This window comes from Alexandromys fortis, unplaced genomic scaffold (genome assembly GCF_014885135.2).
Source record: "Alexandromys fortis isolate MF-2015 unplaced genomic scaffold, M_Fortis_MF-2015_v1.1 scaffold_55, whole genome shotgun sequence".
NCBI lineage: Eukaryota > Metazoa > Chordata > Mammalia > Rodentia > Cricetidae > Alexandromys > Alexandromys fortis.
The window spans coordinates 270,960-291,618 of NW_026067936.1; the positions used below are offsets into that span (position 1 = coordinate 270,960).

At 47.7% G+C, this 20,659-nt stretch overlaps 1 protein-coding gene across 1 annotated transcript; it reads right to left on the minus strand.

The window, feature by feature from the left end:
- Positions 1-3,316: 3,316 nt before the first annotated feature.
- Ap3m2 (adaptor related protein complex 3 subunit mu 2) lies at positions 3,317-19,582 on the minus strand. Its single transcript, XM_050146881.1, has 10 exons — positions 17,892-19,582; positions 17,562-17,801; positions 15,716-16,059; positions 13,565-13,736; positions 10,795-10,932; positions 8,210-8,295; positions 7,870-8,003; positions 6,900-7,107; positions 6,506-6,650; positions 3,317-5,488 (listed from the first exon to the last, which is right to left on the minus strand). Exons 3-10 carry the CDS (start codon positions 15,986-15,988, stop codon positions 5,388-5,390), a joined length of 1,257 nt encoding a protein of 418 aa, XP_050002838.1. The 5' UTR covers positions 15,989-16,059; positions 17,562-17,801; positions 17,892-19,582; the 3' UTR covers positions 3,317-5,387.
- Positions 19,583-20,659: the final 1,077 nt, after the last annotated feature.

Genomic DNA, 20,659 nt, shown 5'->3' on the forward strand with positions numbered 1-20,659 from the left:
GGCTCTGTGGACAGTAACTACAGCAACGCAAGCCATCCCTTACTAACATAGCAACGGCTCAACTGATGGCTCACACTAGACGCTCCTATCTGGGCTGCTTTTCTTTTTTTCTTCTCATTCTGTTTTGTTTTCTGCTCCACAGAAACGATTAGGTCATAGACCAGGGCACACAAATGTACTGCCTGCGTCCTGCTGCTTTAGTAACTCCTTTAGTGTGTGATGAGGGCCTGAGGGTGTGTCCACACATAGTGGGCATGTAAAGGCCAGGGGAGAACTTCCAGAAGCCATTTCTCCCCTTCTGCCACAGGTTGGCCTGTGTGGTGAGCACTCTTTGCAGTTGGTATCTTGCTGGCCCTTGCACAGACTTACAGCCATGGAATATAGCCTCTCTCCTTGCTGTGTCTCCAGCTTTCTTCACCGTATTTTAGTTCCAAGAATCTATCTCATGATGTAATGCTTGCTCTTGGGTGTGGCTGGGTCAATTTATTATTATTATTATTATTATTATTATTATTATTATTATTATTATTTAGGAAGAAAGGTCTTTCTTATCTCTAGAGGGTTTGTCAGTACATAGTACAAAGTCATCTGTTGGAGGCTCTTAGAAGAAAAATAGTTTGAACTCACAAAATAAATTAACCAAAGCACAAGAACTTGATGGGGGAAGGTGTGTTGGATGGTTTCTGAAATCTCTGACGTCCCCAGACCAGTGCCATCAACTTGAATCAGAGGCTAAGTCACAGATTTCTTGACCTCACACAAGTCTGCCTTCATCTTCTGATCTAAGATCTCAGGCAGAAATACATCTCAACCCATTCCTGAAAATTCTGCTTGAATTCTGCAGTAAGCAAGGCTCTCGGGTCTGCTGATCGCAGCTCCTTTACCCCTCCCCTGCTGGGCAAGCTTTTCTTCAGGCGCTAGGGTCAGTGAGCCGAAAAGCCTTCTGGGATGGGAATACAAAGTCAAAAAGCCCCAACATTCCTGAGTGGAGTCCTGGAAACCATACACAGATGAGGACAATTGCTGACTCCTACGGAGCAGCAGCGTCCAACAAGACAGCCATATGAATCACACCGAGGGGTCAGAGTAGCACATCCCTGCCTGCCCAGTATTGGTAGGAAATGCAGAGTGCACTGTCTGGAATTCACCAGAGGAAGGGAATGAGTCAGAGGGAAAGTAAAGGTTGCCCCCCTATTTCTGGCTGATTAAGAAAGAGGCCAACAGAACCGAAGAGCAAGTATGGTCCCAGGTAACTGTACGGGTTGGTTTTGGTTGTTAAAGACCAGAGGAATACAGAGCCACGGTCCTGTTCCCTGATCCCCTCCAGGCCTGTACATCACAAAACGTTACAGACTTTCAACTCCATATATGAAAGCTGAACACATGATCCTTAGTATTTAAGACCTGCTTGGGTTTCTCACTGAATTCCTTTTTAAATCCACGAACAATTATAAACAGTATTGCTGGCCCCTAGTCACCACCTACTGGCACAGAAGGAAATATAAGTCAATAACATTTCCTGCACCAAATGCCCCCTGACCATTCAGAGTGAGGGCGCAATGCATACAGCAGTCAGCCCTGCTCCGGGGGGGAACATGCTCCAAGATAGCCGTGGGTGTCAGGAGACAGACAGCACCTACCCTACAAAATCTGTTTCTCCTGTAAGTTGTATCCTACAACCAGATACACTAAGGCATGGTCAATGCCAGAATGGCAGAGTGGAACCAGCCGGACTCGACAGATGTCTAGTTCCGGGGAATCCCTCAGTCTGGGTGCAGGCTCAGCGCAGCATGTAGGAACGGCAGCCTTTGGAACACAGGTTTTCTTCACGTCTCTCCCAAACACCGGTGCCTTTGCCACACACCTCTAAGGCACAGCAGTGACAGAGTAGAAACATACGTGTTTTCTCCTGCTTCACGGTTTCAGTTAGAAGTATTGTTCTTGCTGAGATCTCAGCACATTGCACAGACGATTGTTTTCCTTATTAGAAACTTTGAATTTATTGTGGAGAGGAAGCATTTTCTTTCAACTTTCTTGGCTTCTCTTTGACCTATCCACACACACACAACACACACACACACACACACACACACCTGGCACTCCTACTCTGTAAGTGCGGGTTCCTTGAGCACAAAGAGTGTGATACTATGACAGCTAAGAGCGAAGAGAAGCCCTTAGTGACCACCAAGCAGTGTACCATTGGGCACGGCATGATTTGTGTCCAGGGAAAGACAGTGTCTGGTGGATGGGATGGGATGGAAGTCAAATAAAGGCTTCACCAGGCTACTCAGTATGGTACACATTTCTTGGAATTTTCCAGTTCATATTTTCAGAATGTGGTTGCTAGGAAAGCGGGGAGGGTCCTGCACTAAAGAATGTCAGAGAAGGGGCAACAAACTGGTTCCATGAGTATAGGCGCTTACAACCAAGCCTGATGTCAGGAGTTTCAACCTCGGGACTCATAGAACGGAAGGAGAGACCTGACTCCCACAAGTTCTCTTTGGATTGCCACATACAGGCTGTGGCTTGTATAACCCCCATCCCCTCCCACCAACACAGACATCCATAAAGTCTCCAAGAAACAGACACTGAACTTTTAACAAGCACCATACGCTTCCCAAAGTCAGCAGAGATCTGCAGAAAGTCAGTTTGGAAGTGTGTCTACATGCTGATATTGACTGGTGGCAACAGACCCCTTGTGGTGGCTTCAATGAAAATTGCTCTCCCCATAGGGTTGTATGGTTGGATACTTGGTGCTCAGCCGTCACTGGCAGTGGGTTCTGAGATTTCAAAAGCCCACACCATTTCCAGCGTACTCTCTGACTCCCGCTCATGGATCAGGTGTAAGTTCTCAGCTTTTCTTGCCGCCAGGCCTTTGCTCCGCCCTCATTGACTCTGACACCCTGAAAACATCAGCCCAATGAAACGTTTTCTTTTGTAAGTTGCCTTGGCCATGGTGTTTTGTAGCTGCAATGAAAAAGTAGCAAAGGCAGCCTTGATGCCTGTCTCCCCCAGAAATTCTACAAGAGACACCTGAGACCTGCTGCTCTGCTTCCTGCAGCGAGAAAGAACACGGACATGGGAATTGCACCAAGGGCTTTAACAGCCTTTTTTTTAATCCCAGGAAGAGTATTAGATTCCTTTGGACCCTAGATGCCAACAACCTTACTAACGGCACCAGTCCCAACATGACCTGTCTCCCAGGGGTGACTGGACAATCACACCGTACACGTGGCTTTAGATATCACAAATAAGCAGCTTCTGCTTGGGGAAACACAGTGGAGTGTAACCGCTAGCCTCAGTAACCAGACGGAGACCAGACTGATAAAGCTTTATTAAGACTTAAACAGAAATACTACTACTTCTGCACATGGACCACACAGCGTGGGGAGCTATTGAGACACCCTGCACTACCTGCCAGCTGACTGACAGTCACTGAATGGGGACAGTCAGGCCTGCCTACATCCACCATGTCTAGGCCCGCAGGTCCCATACTCCAACCCCGTCTCTTTCTAGGTAGACAAGCTGTCCTGTGCTAGACAGAATAAAGGAACTGCACTTATGAACCTGAACATATTCAAGGACCGATATAAAGAGTTCCCTGTGTCTCAAGAAGCCTTGGAATCCAGCGGAGCCTGTGGAGGTGACATCATGCCCTGAAAGTCATCTGCAGAGTGTCTCTCTCCACACCGGGTGTGCGGAGCTACCCTAGTCCAGATTCCGGAGTGGAGCGGTCAGAATCAGCTGACTGTACATAGCACGGTCCACCCCACAAGAAAATCACAAAGAAACATCACCCAGCAGCAAAACTAAGTACTGGCCACAGCAAGATACAACTAGCCAGAAAAAGAACAAGCACAGAAACTAAGTGAGCACAAGTGATTGCAAACAGGACTCTAGGGGAGAGCTGTGAGGACCAAAGGAAACGGAGCTTCCCCCCTCCCCGCACAACACAGAGCACAGCCGCTCCCCAGGCTGCAAGTTAAAAAAACAAACCCCACCTTTTATGTAGGTACTAAAATGAGTAATGGACACACTGAAACAGATTAAGAAATACTCACTAGGAAAGTCATGCTCCTTCGGCTGCCATGGTTTAAACTCGTGGTTTACTCAAGATAACACAGCCTGCCCTCCTACGGCATCTGATTTTACTCAAAGGTTCAAGACACCTTTTTTGTTTTTTTTTCTTTTTTTGTCTTAAACGTAGACTGGGAGCAGTCTGCTGTCAACAGGTAGACAACAGTGTACAGATGGTAGGCAGCTTCATGGACTCATGCCTTCGGGGTGCCCTGCCCACTGGGGGCTTCTGATGGGGACCTTCAGACAAGAAAGGGTAAGGCTTGGGGCCAGTCCAGCCTGACAAACACAAATGGCGGCCACCACGCATAGGCATGGTCTACTTCTGTGGGACACGAGTTCCCATCTCAATCAACATTTCTAATTCAGAAAAATCTAGCTGCACCAAACTGTTTTGGGGGAGCTCCCACCGAGGAGTTGGATACCCAGCAAGAGACTGTTAGCTGCTCTGGCAACCTTCCCACCAAGATGATCGGCCAGCACAAGGAGCAAGCCCAAGAGAGAACCTAAAAGTCAGGCCACAGCGCTCCAGCCTCCAAGGGAAAGTGACCCCACTGTGGTTTCATGTCAAGTGTGGACTTGAACTCTGGAAGTCCTGGACATGCAAGTCCTTCCTATACATGAGAAGGGTCAGAAAGAAACCACTCCACCCTGCTCCTCGTAGTCCCTGGGGAAACTCTGACCACTTTTTTGGCCAGTCCTTCTCTGTAGAGTCTCTTGTTATAACTCTTTTCATATTAGCTTATCTGGCTTATCCCTCATATGGCAGATCTGTCTTGTCCCACGGGCCATGCTAGGAACGAACCAGGGCTTGCACACATCCTAGGCCAGCGCTCTGCCACTGAGTCACAACCCAGACCCATGGATCAAATCTGCACTGGTCTCTCTTTGACTGACACTTACTTTTTTCCAATCGTTTTTTTTGTCTTTCAAATCTTTCTATCTTAAAAAAAAATCAATAGAGACATCTTCCATTGGACTTAGATAATTACAACCAAACAAACAGCAAGTGCTGGTCTATCCCCCCACCCCGTGGCAGCCATGGAAAAGTAGTGACATACAACAGCACGTAGCACGGCTCTCCACCATACGCTTCTCTAGAACTCAGTCAGGGCTGTGCTGAGTTTGGCCGTGCGTTCCCTGACAAGCCTTTCTCCCTTAATCAGTTACACGGCACTGAAGACTGAGGACAAAAGGGAGCAGATGGAGCCTGGAGAAAACTGACCTAAGAAACAGGCTGACGTTTTACTTTTAGACAAGTAAGAAATGAAAACATGTCCGTCATTGCTCCTCCAAGGAACACGTGCCCCTCAGGTTCGAACTTGGAACTTGCCGGCTTTGGTCATGTACTTTATGCCCTTGAACGGCTTGTACTTCTCTCCGTACATATCCAGACGGTTCACTTTGAGTCCTGCAGAGAAGAAAGGAGAGAGGGGTAAGATGTGAGCATCTCTCGGAAGCAGCAGCAGCCAGGGGTCTGGGTCTGGGTCACTTCAGAAGTAAGGTGCGGGGAAGAGATGATCTACGGAGCCCATCCTGTGAAGCAGAGGCAGACGGCCCTGCCATCTCGGGACATACATTTGCAGCAAAGATTACGTCAGCAAACAGCTCTCCTGGGGGAAGACCTCCTCTCGGTGGCAGGGGCAGAGAGTCGAGCAGATGGCAGTGAGGAGGCAGACAAATAACACTGTGTCTTGCTCAAGTTATTGGACTGAGTGAATGATCACAGCATTAGTGAATAATGAACGGACATGAATTGATCAGCGAAGGTTCCCTAGTCCCGGCAGACTGAAGTTACTCTGTCGATAGCTTTATGGCCTGTTCAGTGGCTCAGGAGAAAGAACGTATCACTTAACTTTGATCACCTAAGCTAGAGTCTTTTAGGAAAGAGAACCAGAGTATTCTCTAAAGATAAAGCTCATTTCTTTCTAAGGCTTTCAGAAGGCTATTCTAAAAGTTAAACAAGAATAAAAAAAATGCTTAGGGGTAAATGGGACATAACGAATATCCAGAAAATGCAATGTATTATCACCTTGCTAAGTGTGGCCAAACTAAAGACAGTACAAATAATAGCTGAAGCTGGAGAGCTGTGGGGCTCACGTCTTCCCATTCCTGAAGAACGGAGAAGTATCCTCACACTGAAGACCTTGGGCAGTTCAAGTCAACAGCTCTAGTGTGATCCAACAATGGCCTCCGAAGGCCTCCACCAGCCCATCTCTCCCTGGGCCCCAGACGTTCTGACTTGGGGTCTTCATGTTACCTTCTAAGCAGTCTGAACCAGGAAAAATCTCACTGACGATTCCATACTGGGAAATATAACCAGACCCAGTGTGACCCATCGTCAGAAAGCCCCAGAAGACACTGAGGTCTGCACCTGGCGATAGACACCATTTCTACCTCTAAGAGCCACCCGAGATATGTCACTCACCAGAAATAGCCAGCTGCTGGATCTTAAACTGCAGGTTAATTGTGGGGTTCTCATCTGGTTTAGAAGCTCCAACCTGAAGACTCATTGTCCCCTTCAAACTCGGCAGCTTTTGTGGGTTTATTTTGCCTACATCCCAAGACAGCATCTTGGAAAAAAACACACAGAAGTGGGTTTCTTATGGGGCTTCTATCTGAACTCAGAGCTCTAACCTCCAGGCATCTGATTCCATACTATGAGCCACCGGGCGGGGGGGGGGGGGGGGGGGGGGGGGGGGGAGGTGTTCCATCAAGAACCCTCTGTCAAAGATCTTTAGAACCAAGTTCCTTTGACTAATCCTGCCTTCCAACCAGGTATACAGCCTGTGTTGAAGGTGATTCGATGCCCAGCTCCTTACCTTTGTCACGGGGTCAAACGTGTGTGTCCCCTGGGATGGAGTGAGGCTCATGTTCAGGACTCCTTTGGGCATCTGGCTAGTGACAGTCACACCTTCTATTGTCTTTCCCATGCTCTGCTTGGGTCCCACTGTGATTTCAAAGCGTCCAAGTGAGCTACTGTCCCGGAAGCTGATGCTATGTTTGACATAGACTGGAATCGCAACTAGGCTGAAAAAGAAACAAAACTCTCTCTTCAAAGAGAAAGCACCCAGGGTTGGAGGGATGGCTCAGGGATTAGCAGCACTGGCTGTTTTGGCAAAGGACCAGGTTTGTTTCCCAGCGCCCTTGTGGCGGCTCGCAACTGTCCATAACTCCAGTTCCAGTGTGTCAGACCCCTTCTTCTGACCTCTGCAGGCACCAGGCATACATGTAATGTACATGCATGCATACATACATACACAAGTGAAACACTCATACACATGAAATAAAATAAATAAATCAAAAATTTGGAACAAAGGTAACACCCTTTGAGTGCACTCAACACTCTTTCGAGGCACGATTATCTGCCTTTCGGATGTCAAGGGATTTAATACTGACGTCTGATACCTGAGGAAAACCTTCTTTTGAAGGCAGCAACAACAGAAAGCAGTTGCTATGCTATTGGCCCACACCTGTAAACTAGGAGGACTGCAAGTTCAAAGCCAGCCTGGACTAAGAGAGCAAGACTGATTCAGCAGACACCACTACAGAAAGTAGTAATGGCAGCCTCGGAGAACCCTTGCTCTGGGCGAAGCACTGTGCACTCCATCCTCACAGAAAGACACTCACTGTCCCCAGAAAAGAAACAGAGGGAGTGGGAAAGCAGCTTACTGTGCTGACACAGTTAGCAACCCAAGGAGCTGGAACCTAAAGCCAGGGAGATGGACCCGGGGGCTAACCACCGCAGGCAGAGCTGCCACAGACACAGAGTCTGTTCCTGTCGCTGCTTACTTCTGCGCACTGACATGGTAGGAGAGCAGGCGGAAGTTGCCGTCAGGAGGAATGAAGGAGAGGATGCGCTCAGATTCCCAGCGCTTGAACCGGACACAGGGATGGAAGCTAACATCGTCCAGCAACCTAGGGTTCTGCAGAACCAGGCGGGGAAGAACACAAAGTGGGAGTAAGCAATTCGACGACATTTTCACCGATCACATACAAGCATCAAGCATCCAAAGCCCGGTGTGGACTTCAAAACCACCCTGATTACTGCCTGCGCTATTCCATTCTCACCGCTCTCGAGAAACATCTCATTTCCCAAGCCAACAAGGTTAACAACGGCTCTGGACGTTACCATGAAGGACAGAGTGAGGTCTGGCATCCCGGTCAGCTTAACACAGGCATCAATCACTCCCTGGATCTCAGCGGTGACCGTGGAACCTAAGAGGAAAGCGGAAGGAATGCTGGAGACCACAGAAGCCTGTGTCCCTCCTGCTTCTCTCTGTCCTTCCTCCCGCTCGCCCGCCTGCCTCTCTTCCATCTGGCCACCCAGTTCATCTATCCATCATCCAAGCTCAAGTGTAAGAACTCTGATGAAAGCGTGGAGACAGAGACCAGTGAGAGATTAGGAGCCTAGAAGGGTTTTCCCTCCAGTGCCAGAGCCGCAGAGCTCCAGCACTAACCAGTGCTTCCAAAGATCTGTTAGCAGGAGCTGCTCTCTGGGAGCCCAGCCACCATCTCAGGGGGTCCATGGTCCTCACCTACAGGTCTCTGTCCACCCCTCTTCCGTCTTCTCCCGCTACAAACAACCCACCCTCCCTCCTTCCCGCCCTCCCTCCCCTCCCCTCCCATTCTGTCCCTAGCTCCTCTTCCTCAGCACCTGCAGGTCTCTGCATGTTCTAACATACCACATGTGTACTCAAGCCTGGACCAGCCTTCCCCAAGACTTCTGTCTTCATCACACCCAATTATTTGCATTGTTTTTTAATTGGAAAAAATTGTACCCACACAATATATTCTGATCATGTTTTTTCATCTTCTAACTACTCCCTGATGGCTCCCGTTTCTGTCCTCTGTGGTGGCACTCTCCATCTCCTGCCTGAGCCAGGTACACGTGACCTCCTCCCACTCTGCTCTTGCCGTGTTTGTTAAATACTATTTCTTGTAGCTCAGGCTAGCCCCACACTTGCTGTTTCTGCCTCGAGTGCTGGGATAGCAGGTGCACACCTCTGTCTGGGAACCGGCACCTCTATCTCCAGGAGCATTAATTCTCCTATAAATTTGAGCCGGGACTTCAGGCAGTCCCTCCTAATGTTGCCGCTGCCTCCGGTCCACCTCACTGTAGATCAACCTCCCACACTGCAACATGACGGGCCATTGTATTTTTTGTTTGTCTGTTTGTTTGTTTATTAAGATGGGTTCTCATGATCTAGCCTTGACTGGCCTGGAACTCACAATATAGACCAGGCTGGCCTCGAATTCACTGAGATCCAACTGTCTCTGCCGCCCTAGAGTGCCAGAATTAAAGGTGTGTGCCATCAAGCCTGACACAGATTGCCACTCTAATAAAAAAATAAAAATAATACTTTCCCTGTATTTTTATCCTATGTGTATGGTTGTATTGCCTGCTTGTATGTTTGTGCACGGTGCCTACAGTGGCCAGAAGGGGGCATCGGACCGTCTGGGACGAGAGCTATAGAGGGATGAAAGCCACTAGGTGAGTTTTGGGAACTGAACCCAGCAGAGGATCACCCAAGACACTAACCGCTGAACCTTCTTCCTAGTGTCAACTTAAAAAACAAATGCAGCGATATAAAATATCAATATGTAAAAACCTTAGAGGTCAGTGTATTTTTGAACATAGATGTGCCTCCTGTCCTTCCTAGCTGATGACCCCCTCCCCCTCTAATTCTAAGTTCTATCGCCTTAAAGTCACCTGCTTTGAGGTGTCTCTAAAAGAAATTACTAGAAATGATAACATATGTGTCCGACTCTTTTTTCTCAACAGTGTAAGAGACCTGTTGATGGTGGATCAGTAATTTACTGTTTTCTTTTTTTACTCAGCTCGGTGACCACATCAAGACTTATTGATCCTTTGTTGCTGTTGTTAGTGGACAGTTGGGTTATTTCTCCTCTGTGTTAATATGCAGACATGTTGCGATGGCCTAGTTTAAAGTCTCATTCTTTACGATCGCCTCAAGCTCCTCAATCCAGCTCTTCTGTGAGCCCTGCTGAAGCGCTGAGGACATCGGCAGCTCACTCTGCTTACCCAGCAGTTGCGTCTGCACAGAGGCCCATCTGCCTGCACTTTCTTCACTGGCACCACCTTTCCACGCCACAGACTGACAGCCCGTGTCTGTCACGTGGTGTTAACATGGTCAGTCTTCCGCACCAGTCTGTGGGTGCGTGGGTGCGAGAATGTGACGGCACTCCCGAGTCCTCAGCCCCAGGACGCCTGTTTCTCTTTACAGACAACAGGATAGAACCTTGTTATTGTGACTAGTTCTGCCTCCAGACCTGGGAACCTAATACTTTCAAATAGAAGATCTAACCAACAGGAGCGCACGTTGTACTTCTTCCCCCTCCCCCATCTCTTTCCTGGTCTCTTGAAAGAGCATCTGGCTGCATAGCCCCACATGGCCTGGAAATCTTGATCCTCCAGTCTCAGTTCACTGATGGGTATGCACTGCCATGCTCGGCCTTGTTACTCGGTGTCCCCCTTCCCCACCCTGAGCCTTGCTGCAATTCTCAGCCCGACGACTCCTCTTTCTCCTTCAAGAGAAGCTCCACAAAAGGCAGAGTATGAGAGACTCGGCTGCATCACCCCATACACTCAGGGAAAGCGGCTCCTCTGTGTGAGAGACTTGGCTGCGTCACCGTATCCACTCAGGGAGAGCGGCCCCTCTCTCTGCACTCAGAGAGACACTTCACAGCACCCACCTGACTTGTCGATGATGGCGTCTATCTCTTCAACCACATCGAAGTAGGCCTCGTTGTTGGTATACTTCACCCCCGTCCGTCGCCAAGGCACCACCGAAAGCTGCCCCGTCGGGAGCTGGTCTCCCACATTGGTGCTTCCTGAGACAATTAACATGGGTGACCAAAATCAAATCGGTATCTTAATGCCAGCTCTCATCTAACAACCTAAGGACATTCCCCTCAAAGTTTCCATGGTCTTGTTACTCATGAGACGCCAACTGGAAGATGAACCTTTCACGTCTCCTATGTAGGACAGCCTGGTCTAATTTTAAAATCCATCGTCGCCATCTGGTCTGCTGCCTCGAGGGCAGGCTTACAGGAAGCCACCTGAGAAGCGGATATCATATTTTGGTTTGGAGACAATGAGAACTGACGGATCTCAAATTCCACAACAGCTTCAATATGGTACAGTGTTTCTGTACGGCTGGGCACCTACACACAGACACAATGTCACCATCAGTGAAACAGGATTCTAGTTTAAGGCAGGTTCGCAGGCACAGTAATGGAAGGGGGAAGTGTTTACATCAACAGGATCTGCCTTATTCCAACACCAAACAGACGAGAAAGCAGCCAGATCCCGCCCCATCCCTGCAGCTGATACAGCTAGATCCCACCCTATACCTGCAGCTGCTGCAGCCAGATTCCGCCCTATCCCTGCAGGTGGTGCAGCCAGATCCCGCCCTATCCCTGCACCTGCTGCAGCCAGAACCCGCCCTACCCCTGCAGCTGGTGCAGCCAGATCCCGCCCCATCCCTGCAGCTGGTGCAGCCAGATCCCGCCCCATCCCTGCAGCTGGTGCAGCCAGATCCTGCCCTATCCCTGCAGCTGGTGCAGCCAGATCCCGCCGCATCCCTGCATGCAGTTGGGCATCATTTCCTTGCTACCCTGCTCTCACAGACATCAAAGCTCGTTTTAGAGTGAACCGATGACTGTCACTCATTTAAACCCTATTTCCTTTTCCCTCTGCCTTTATCTTTTTACTCTAAAGAACTCCCAAATGCATGTATAGTTGGCACCTGCATAAAACATTCCAGCTTTTCAAAACGGGGGTCTCGGAGAAAATTTTCTACTGCTGAGGGAGATCGAGGCTGTAAAAACTTTCTAACAAAGCAGATGTAAAAAAATTAAGGTTTAAACTAAACTCAGAATATTGCAAAAAAATACAACATAGGCCAGTGCTATGTTTTTTAAATCATCAAAACAGCACTGCACATATCTGACACCTTTTCTCTCACTTTCCTTTAAAGAAATCGCCAATCTGTCCTGTCTCTTCCAACGTGGTGACTCTGAGTTTCTGTCTTGTGAGCCACAGGAACTTAATGCAACTTGATGGCTGACCGGGCAAACCAACCCTTCTGTGACGCCCTCACGAAGCTGCCTGGCTACTCTTCATGCTCGTATTTTCCAAAATTAGTCCGCCAAATTCTCTGAAACTCCCATTTACATTATTAAATGAGACTAAGTGTGTAAAATGTAATGAATCACGATGATGGTTTCACCAAACCAAACATTGCACTGTGGCTCAGCAAATGCAATGAAAAGCTAAGTGGAAGTCGCAGGCTGGGAGGAGCATGGAGGAGGTGGCTCTCAAAGCAGAGCCTGCTAACCAGCAGAGGGCAACCACCAAGGACAGGCGTTTTCCCAAGTTGGTGTTGAAAGAGACAAAAACATCTCAATAAAAAAAAAAATGAACAAAGGGCACAAAAAAGCAAGTCTCGACAGAGGGAAAAGCCCACACTGATGTAGTAACAGCAAGTGAGTGTGAATCTAGTGGCTCACATCCCAAAAGTCAACAGTGCATCAAGATGACAGCGGATCGAAGCGGCAATGGGAGGCAAAGGCTGCCAGGACTTTTCTATTCTGGTGTGTGGCAATCTCTAAACCCCCAGTTTGGCTCCTGCATCTCCAGAACTGAGTAGAGAAGACTCAAACTTAAGAATCCTTTGTGTTTGAAAGGATTAAAAAAAAACGAACATGAAATTCATAAATAGGGGCTAGACAAATATGTCACGGCCCATCTAACATAGAACACCAGTCACAACAATCATGTCAGAACATCACAGTTAGATGTCCATAAAACATTATTAAGAGGCATGATTGAAAAAATACACATTTACAAGTATTCTATATGAGTGCTGGAGATGGTACAGTTAAGAGCACTGGCTGTTCTTACAGAGGACAGGGTTTCAATTTCCAGCACCCACATGGCACCTCACAACTGTCTGCAACTCCAGTTTAGATGCCCTCTTCTGGCCTCCCCAGGGAACACACAAGAGTATGCACAAGAGGTGCAAACATTCATGCAGGCAAAACAAATTTAATATACATAAAATTTACATTAGAATGTATTCTATCTACTCATCATTCATCTGTCTAGAAGACAGAAATATAAATACATATACATACTATATATATTAGGTAAAGTTGGAGATTTTCATGTTCTTCTTGTGTTTCTCTGTGTTTCTGAGGTTTCCATACTACATATTTTCCCCTTTAATCTGGATAAAATCTGTTAAATATGTTTTTACCCCCAGGACTGGGATTACATGTTAAGTGCTCTATCACCAGGAGCTACACAAAAATTGAAGTACTTTCCACATTCGACTATAATTTAGGTTGGACTCACAACACACAAAAGGTAAAATGGGATTATCGAGGATTCAGAGATGCCAGGGCTTGGGGGGAGCACCGACCCCCTGCAGCTTCACCCACACCCACAAACCGCTCTCACCTGTGATGGTGTTGACCACCGTCCGGAGAATGGTGGGGGGCTTTATCAGTTCTTTGAGGATGTTGGACTCAGTAGCCAAGGGGAACCCATTGTCCAGCATCTCTTCCAATACCTCGTAGACCACAACCACATTGTCTTTGATGACTGGCTCTGAACAGACTCCAAAATAGTCCTAGTGAAGACAAAACAAATGTATTCATCACCCTGGCTGTAGGAGAAAATAAAACAATATTCCTGAGAGGAACCTTCTCAAACGTCTCTGTGCTTTTAATTTTTTGTTGTTGATAATTTTTCTTTCATGTGTACAGGTATTATCTGGCTTTGCATGATGTTCATGCAGTGTCCACAGAGGCCAGAAGAGGGCGTCAGATCACCCAGAGCAGAAGGTAACAGACAACTGTGAGTCAGTATGTGGGTGCTGGCAATCAAACCTGGGCCCTCTGAAAAACAGTTATTTCTTTTTCATTTTGTTTTGTGTGTGTGCATGTGTGTGTGTGTGGTTTTTAGAGACAGGGTTTCTCTGTGTAGCAGTCCTGGCTATCCTGGCATCTACTTTGCAGACCAGGCTGGCCTCAAACTCATAGAGATCACCTGTCTCTGCCTTCTGAGTGCTGGGATTAAAAAGGCGAGTGCCACCACCCGGTCAGCTACTGTTTTTAACTGATGAGCCATTTCTCAAGTCTCCTCCTCTATGGTTTTAGGTAGACAACTTTTCTCACTTCCTGGTTTATAGTTATACAGTAACTACTATGACAATAAGACTGTTAATTTATGTATGGATAAGGTACACAGAAATCACATCAGAGCCCAGGTAGAATAGCTGAACAACTTAACTACTGGATTCTTCTGTTTCCTTCATATTCTGAGTTTACAATCTTAGGTTTTCACTATGCAAAGTCACTTGCATGCAGCGTGGAGATTAGAATTCCAAAACAGTATTTGGAGGCAAAAGTGTATTTTAGTTCTCTTACCAATGAAAACAGTTCCAGTCATGTGGTGTGGGAGTGAGCACCCAGGACAGAACAGACTTGCTCTGCTGCTGTCAATCATATGCTCCTCCCCTTTCCTAACTCCACAATCCATGTCTACACCTGGCTATCTCCAGACCTCACAAGGCAGAGAAGTGAAACCAAAGAGCCCTGCTCCTAATTGTGCACCCAAGTAATGCACATAGCCACAAAGTTAAAGTTGAGTGAGCATCAGGATAAAGACTGTGCTGTCTGGATCCAGAATCTGTGCGCAGTGGTACTTCCATGTTGATATGACTCACCTCCCCCTACCGTGTTCCCTCAGAGCAGTGGTTCTCAACCTTGACCTTTAATTCGTGTTGTGGTGACCACCAAACACAACATGATTTTTGCTGCTAGGTCATAACTGTAATTTTGTTACTGTTATGAATTGTAATGTAAATATCTGATATACAGGGTATCTTATACGTGACCCCTAAAGGGGTCACAACCCACAGGTTGAGAACCCCTGCCTTAGAGCTACAAATCAAAATGAAGACCATGGAGTCCCTCACATTTGCACAAGGATGGAGCCCTGTAAGAAGAAGCCATATCAGCACCCATGCTACCTGTACTCAGCTCACTCAAAATGAAGGCAGAACTCACCCCTGCCAGACACAGCTAAAATAAACTTAGCTTTTCCTGTTTGTCTTTTTAGAAAACTTTACACTCATCGCTTTTGGCTACAACTCAAAGCAATGTAGCTAACAATGGTTAGCATAAACGTCACAGTATTAAAAAAAAATCTGAACCCTAATTTGCGAGCAAAATGTAGGAACAAACCTAAAACCACCACACACTCCCACGAAAGAGGCTTAGAAGCATCCAATCGGTCCCTTTACGGCCAACTAAGAGAACAGAAACAGGAATCTTAGATCAGACAGGAAATGAGCAACGTTCAGTTTTGATTTTTTAAAAATGCTACTAACCAAAGCTACAAACAACGGAGACAGGACTACGAAAATACTCCCGCACCCAAAAGATTGAGGCAGGAAGGAGGACAGCTGCAAATATGAGTGTAGCCTGGGCTATACAGCTCAGGCCAGCCTGGGCTATAGAACAAGAGCCTGTCAAAGGGGCTGGGGAAGGAGGGGCTTTTTATGGTTTATAGTTTATATACATAAACCTTCCCACATTTACAAACCTGAAACGTGTCCACTACTCGGTGAAGGAATTCAATGACAAACAGAGGCGGAACCTCTGTCTGAATCACGGCCACAAAGAAGATCTTGTGTCGGTAGACACTCAGGAGGTAGTGGTGCGGCGTGGGGATAACGGGAGGAACGTTTTCGGCCTCCGTGGCCCTCTCCTGGGCCTCAAAAAAGTAATCACAAACAGAGCGACTGACCACACTTTTCCAGTGTTTCTCCAGGAAAATGTCTCCCGAGGAGTTGATCAAGAAAAGACTGTGGATCATGGTGAAGCTTGCTGGTGGGAGAGGAACACCTTTTCCGCCCACAAACCTCTGGATTGGGCCGATTTTCAACTCTGAGAAAGAAAGAAGAAGCTCAATTCAGTTTCACTGGACTAAAAAGTTCTTATTTTCCATTGGTCCAAGACTTTAACCCTTTCTTCCAGACCAGGCTCAAGTCCTCCTCTCACAGGCTCGTCCAACCTTCTGACATCGCAATACGATGCGGTCACCCACAAAGCATATTCCCAAGAACCATACAACCGGGTTATAAAACGCAAGGGGAAAAACAAATCTCCTAATGTTTGAAGTAAGTTTACACGCTGGTGTTGGGATGGTGCTCACAGGACATTCGTAGCTGTCCTGGGCCACATGTGGCCTGCAGGCCATGGACAGGACACACCTGCTACTACATGAGCCCAAAGAGCCCTTGCTTTTCCGTTGTATATTCTCACTTATCTTTATATTGCCTGAACCATATCCACTAAAAACACAAGTTTAAGGCTTGGTAGCTCAGCAGGTGAGGCTGGCTACCAAACCCAGCAACACAAATTCGGTTCCCTGAGACCAGCAAGGCGACAAAGAGAACTGGCTACATGCTCCCCACACGGACACACACAAATACACGTAATTTCTTTTTAAATACCACTTTACCCAGCATAGTAGTACAATACACGCCTGTAATATCAACGCTTTGGGGCTGAGACAGGAGGATCCCAAGTTTGAGGCCAGCCCGGGGTCATTATGTAACAAGAGCTTACATAGCAAGATCCTGTCTCAAAACAAATAAGAAAAAAAAAAAAGAAACTAAACAAATATGGCAGCCACTACCTAAATGGGCACTGAGGATGTCAAACGTGATTGGTGGAACTGGCATTCACTGTAAGATACACAAGGGATTGGGAGGGTTTGGGTGAGAAAAAGAAAGATACAATTTTACATATCTTACCATTAATCTAATACTGGCAATATGCTTGAGTCAAATAAGATATATCACATTTTAACTTATTGTTACCCTATCATGGTTCCTATGCGAAACAGCATAGCTTTCTATTTCTACGGAGCAGAGTTGGACCATGGAATCTTTGCCACTGTGACCTTTTACTCATTTACTCTAACCCTAGTCTCGGAATTATTTGTGCACAAAGCACTTCGTTGGGTGACTTAAAAAAAAAATCTCTGGAGACACCACAGTTTGTCTACAGGCTCCAGGATGAGGCAGCTGCGCTGCACCCCAGGTGGCCTTGAGGCGAAGGGACTGAGAGCTAGCACAAGTGGTCCCATTGCTAAAGCTTGTTTTCCCAGTGCCCCGGGGAGGGCACGGACCGCAGGTGTGCAGGCTGCCGAGGCAGGGAGCAGAGAGGTGGCAGCCTGGCAGCCTAGCATCCTGCACGCCTGGGGTATTGGAGGCCCTCTGGGCCTAGAGGCTCCAGCCTGAAAACTGTCCAGAAGCAAGGACCCTAGTCCCAGGACTGAGCACCTGTGTTGCTATGGCAACAGTGTCTGCAGCCCGCGATTCCTCCCGTACCTCTCCTCGGCGACGCCCAACCCGGCCCTTCCCACCGGCTCTCAGCCCTACCAGCTTGGACCAGGTCTCAGGCTCCGCTCGGGCTCCCGCAGCGCAGTTGCGCGGTGCTCTGCATCTTGCGCGAAGGCCCCGCCTCTTCTTCGCCGCTCGCCCGCTGATTGGCCAGCCGCTCCCCGGCCTCCGCTGCTGAGCTCTGGTTGATCGCAGGTGGCTTGCTAGGTTCTAGCATCCGATTGGCCTTCGTTGAAGGTCCGGCAACCTTCAATTGGTGTAGCCCTATGGTTCCAAGCCCTGATTGGAAGATGAAGACAGCCGGCCATCCAGTCACAAGGGGCCTCCAGGAAGCTAGAAAGTGACTGGAAGGGTAGGGTTACGATTTACCTAATTTAATGCGTCATAGACAACCAATCAGGACTACCCTCCATTACACAGGTGCACTTAAAAAGCGTCTGCGGCCGGGCGTCGTACAGATCTTTAATCCCGGCACTCAGGGTGCAAGCAGGTGTTATCTGAGAGTTCGAGGCCAGGCTGGGCTACAAGGGGAGTTCCAAGCCAGCCGAGGAGTAGGGGGTGGGGGCGGTTGGGAAGGGAGGGGACAAGGAGAGACAGAAACCTACCCTTTTCCTTTCAGAATCTCAGTTCCCTGATCGACAAATAAAGGTGTTTTACAGGTCTTTGATTGAAAGGACATTAAAGTGCTCGGGGTAACAGCGACTCGGAAAGGTGCGAAAGCAGAAGTCAGAGGAAAGATGTACCTTCAGTTATACTAAAATAAGGCTTTCGGTAAGATAAGGTGTGAAAAGCTGTGGTGTGGTGATGTCAGTGCCAATCCAGACCCGTCTCCAGAAGGTCTCCGGCAGTAGCAAACAAACAACAACAACAACAAAACAAAAACAAACAGACAAAATAAATACAGAGGCCCCTTCTCGAACAAGGTTGTCTTTTGACCCCTGCAAAGGCTTCCACGCACAAATGCAAACACGTACTTCACACATGCAAAAAAGATTTCCCCTTTTTGTTTTGTTTTCTTTTTGAGACACGAGACACTTTCTCTGGGTAGCTGGCTAGCCTTGAACTTAAAACTGCTTCTCTGCCTCCCGAGTCCTGGGATTAAAGGCTTGGGCTATAACGCTTGCTATACCCACCCTGCGGGGCCGGGAGGAGGGGGAGGGGGGCTGTAAAAGCAAATTAAAAAAAATAATAATTTCAAAGCTAAAAAATAAAAAGCAATTTGTGACATTGCCTCATAACAGATGAAATTAGAGAAGAAATATTCATCAAATGAAAATTTTTTTCTGAGGAAAGAAAACAGCTTGGATAAAAAACAAAAGTTTTCAAGTAACATACTATTTTCTAAGTAGTTATTTAGATAAAGATGGCCCTCAGAAGGGAAACCCAAACCTCTGCTTTGCAAACTCTGCAGTGTGCCAGACCCGGCTACTTCCTGTTCATCAAATGTGGTTTGTGTGTGTGTGTGTGTGTGTGTGTGTGTTTGGCCAGTGAAGAACAGAAAAACTTCCCTCTGTCAAGTCACCCGCCGGACTTCTTGTCTGTGTTTGGCTTACTCCGTATTCCCTGAGTGTTTCAGATGGCCCTTTTTATCATTTGATATTGGTTTTCAAATTTCATTAAAAATCGACTCAGTGCGTTGTGATGCAGCTGCTCACACTCTTCTTCCAGCGTCTTCCTGTATGAAATACAACATTGAGCAATCTATGACCACTCCCGCGGACCTGAAAAGTGACTGCTTACAACTCATTGTATGCAGTGCTAGATTCCTCTGCACAAGCACCCCAGCCTATTTTTCTCGTCACACTGTTCTGCCTTCTCTCTCTTGATCTTTTGCTCCAAGGCTGTACTTTTTTTTTTTTAATTTCCAGGCAGATCTTGTAAGTCCCATTGGTCCCCGTTTTAGAATTCCTCAGACAGCTTATAGATGCGTGGACCTAAAAGGACCCCCAGACTTCCAAATTCACACGGCAGTCAAAGGTTGTTTTCTGGCTCCTTAAAGTTTTGATTTTTTTTTTTTAAAAAGGTCCCCAATAGAAAATAGAACGTAAATTTTGAGGAACTCATCAAAGTTAATAGAAAATATTTGAAAGTACATAATCATTTAAAATAAGAAGCATCTGGGTAAAAAAAAAAGGCAGAAAACACGTCCTGATTGTTTACATAACCATCCTGTCTTTTTCAGCCAAGAAAGCTCTAGCTGCTGAAATGTTGAGCGCCACTAGAATAGTGACAATAGCCAGACCCCTATTACTTTTGCGCTGCGGCGAACTGGGCAGTAAGCGCTTCGCCACGGAAGGTGGCGCTGCGGGGCCTGAGGGAACAGACTTTTCTGGACCCAATCCGGACGGTTGAAAAGAAACTTGGGATTTCTACAGTGAATTCCCGGGGGTGACTCCTCTCCAGTCCACCACAAAGGCGGGAAATAAAGCGGGCCCCCGGGGACAAAGCGGCGCCTCCACCCACGCAGCTGCGGGGCGCCGGGCGGAGGGGAGGAGGGAGGAGGCTGGCGGAGGTCGGTTGCCATGGCGACGAACCAGCATCTGAAGCCGCTGAAAGGACTCTTTGTTTTGAAGCCAGCTGACGGGTGGTGCGGTTTCTAAGGTACTTCTCAACGCCTCGGTCCAGGGGAGGCGAGTCGAGCCGGAGTCACCTGGGATGCGCTGCGGGGACAAGCGGCTCCCACGCGGCTGGCTCTCCGATGGCGCCGGACACCTGCTTCCCGTCCGCTAAGCTAGCCGCGGTTCCGCAGATTCTTGCTAAGGACTGGGCGAGCGGGCTCAGGAAAGCCACACAGAATCGCGTCGCTGGAAGAAAACCAGAAAGGGACCACCATAGAGAGACTAGAAGTTGCGGGAGCTAGTTTCTCTACCGTAAGAGCCGGTCCCTGGGGACGAACTGAAGATGTGTATGGTATGGGGTGGTGTGTGCGAGCGCAGGCGTGTGTTTGCATTTCAGGAAGTGGTTGCTTAGGCAGCTGTGAGACAAGCGGCTGGAGAAGGGGAAACGAAAACTCTCCGAACAGCCTGCAGCTTTCAGTTTTGCCTGGTGTACTAAGCATTATCTGTAGAAGCAAAAGCAAAAGTTTAAACAGGAAACTTAAAGCTACACCCAATACTCTCTGTCTAATGGGATTTGGA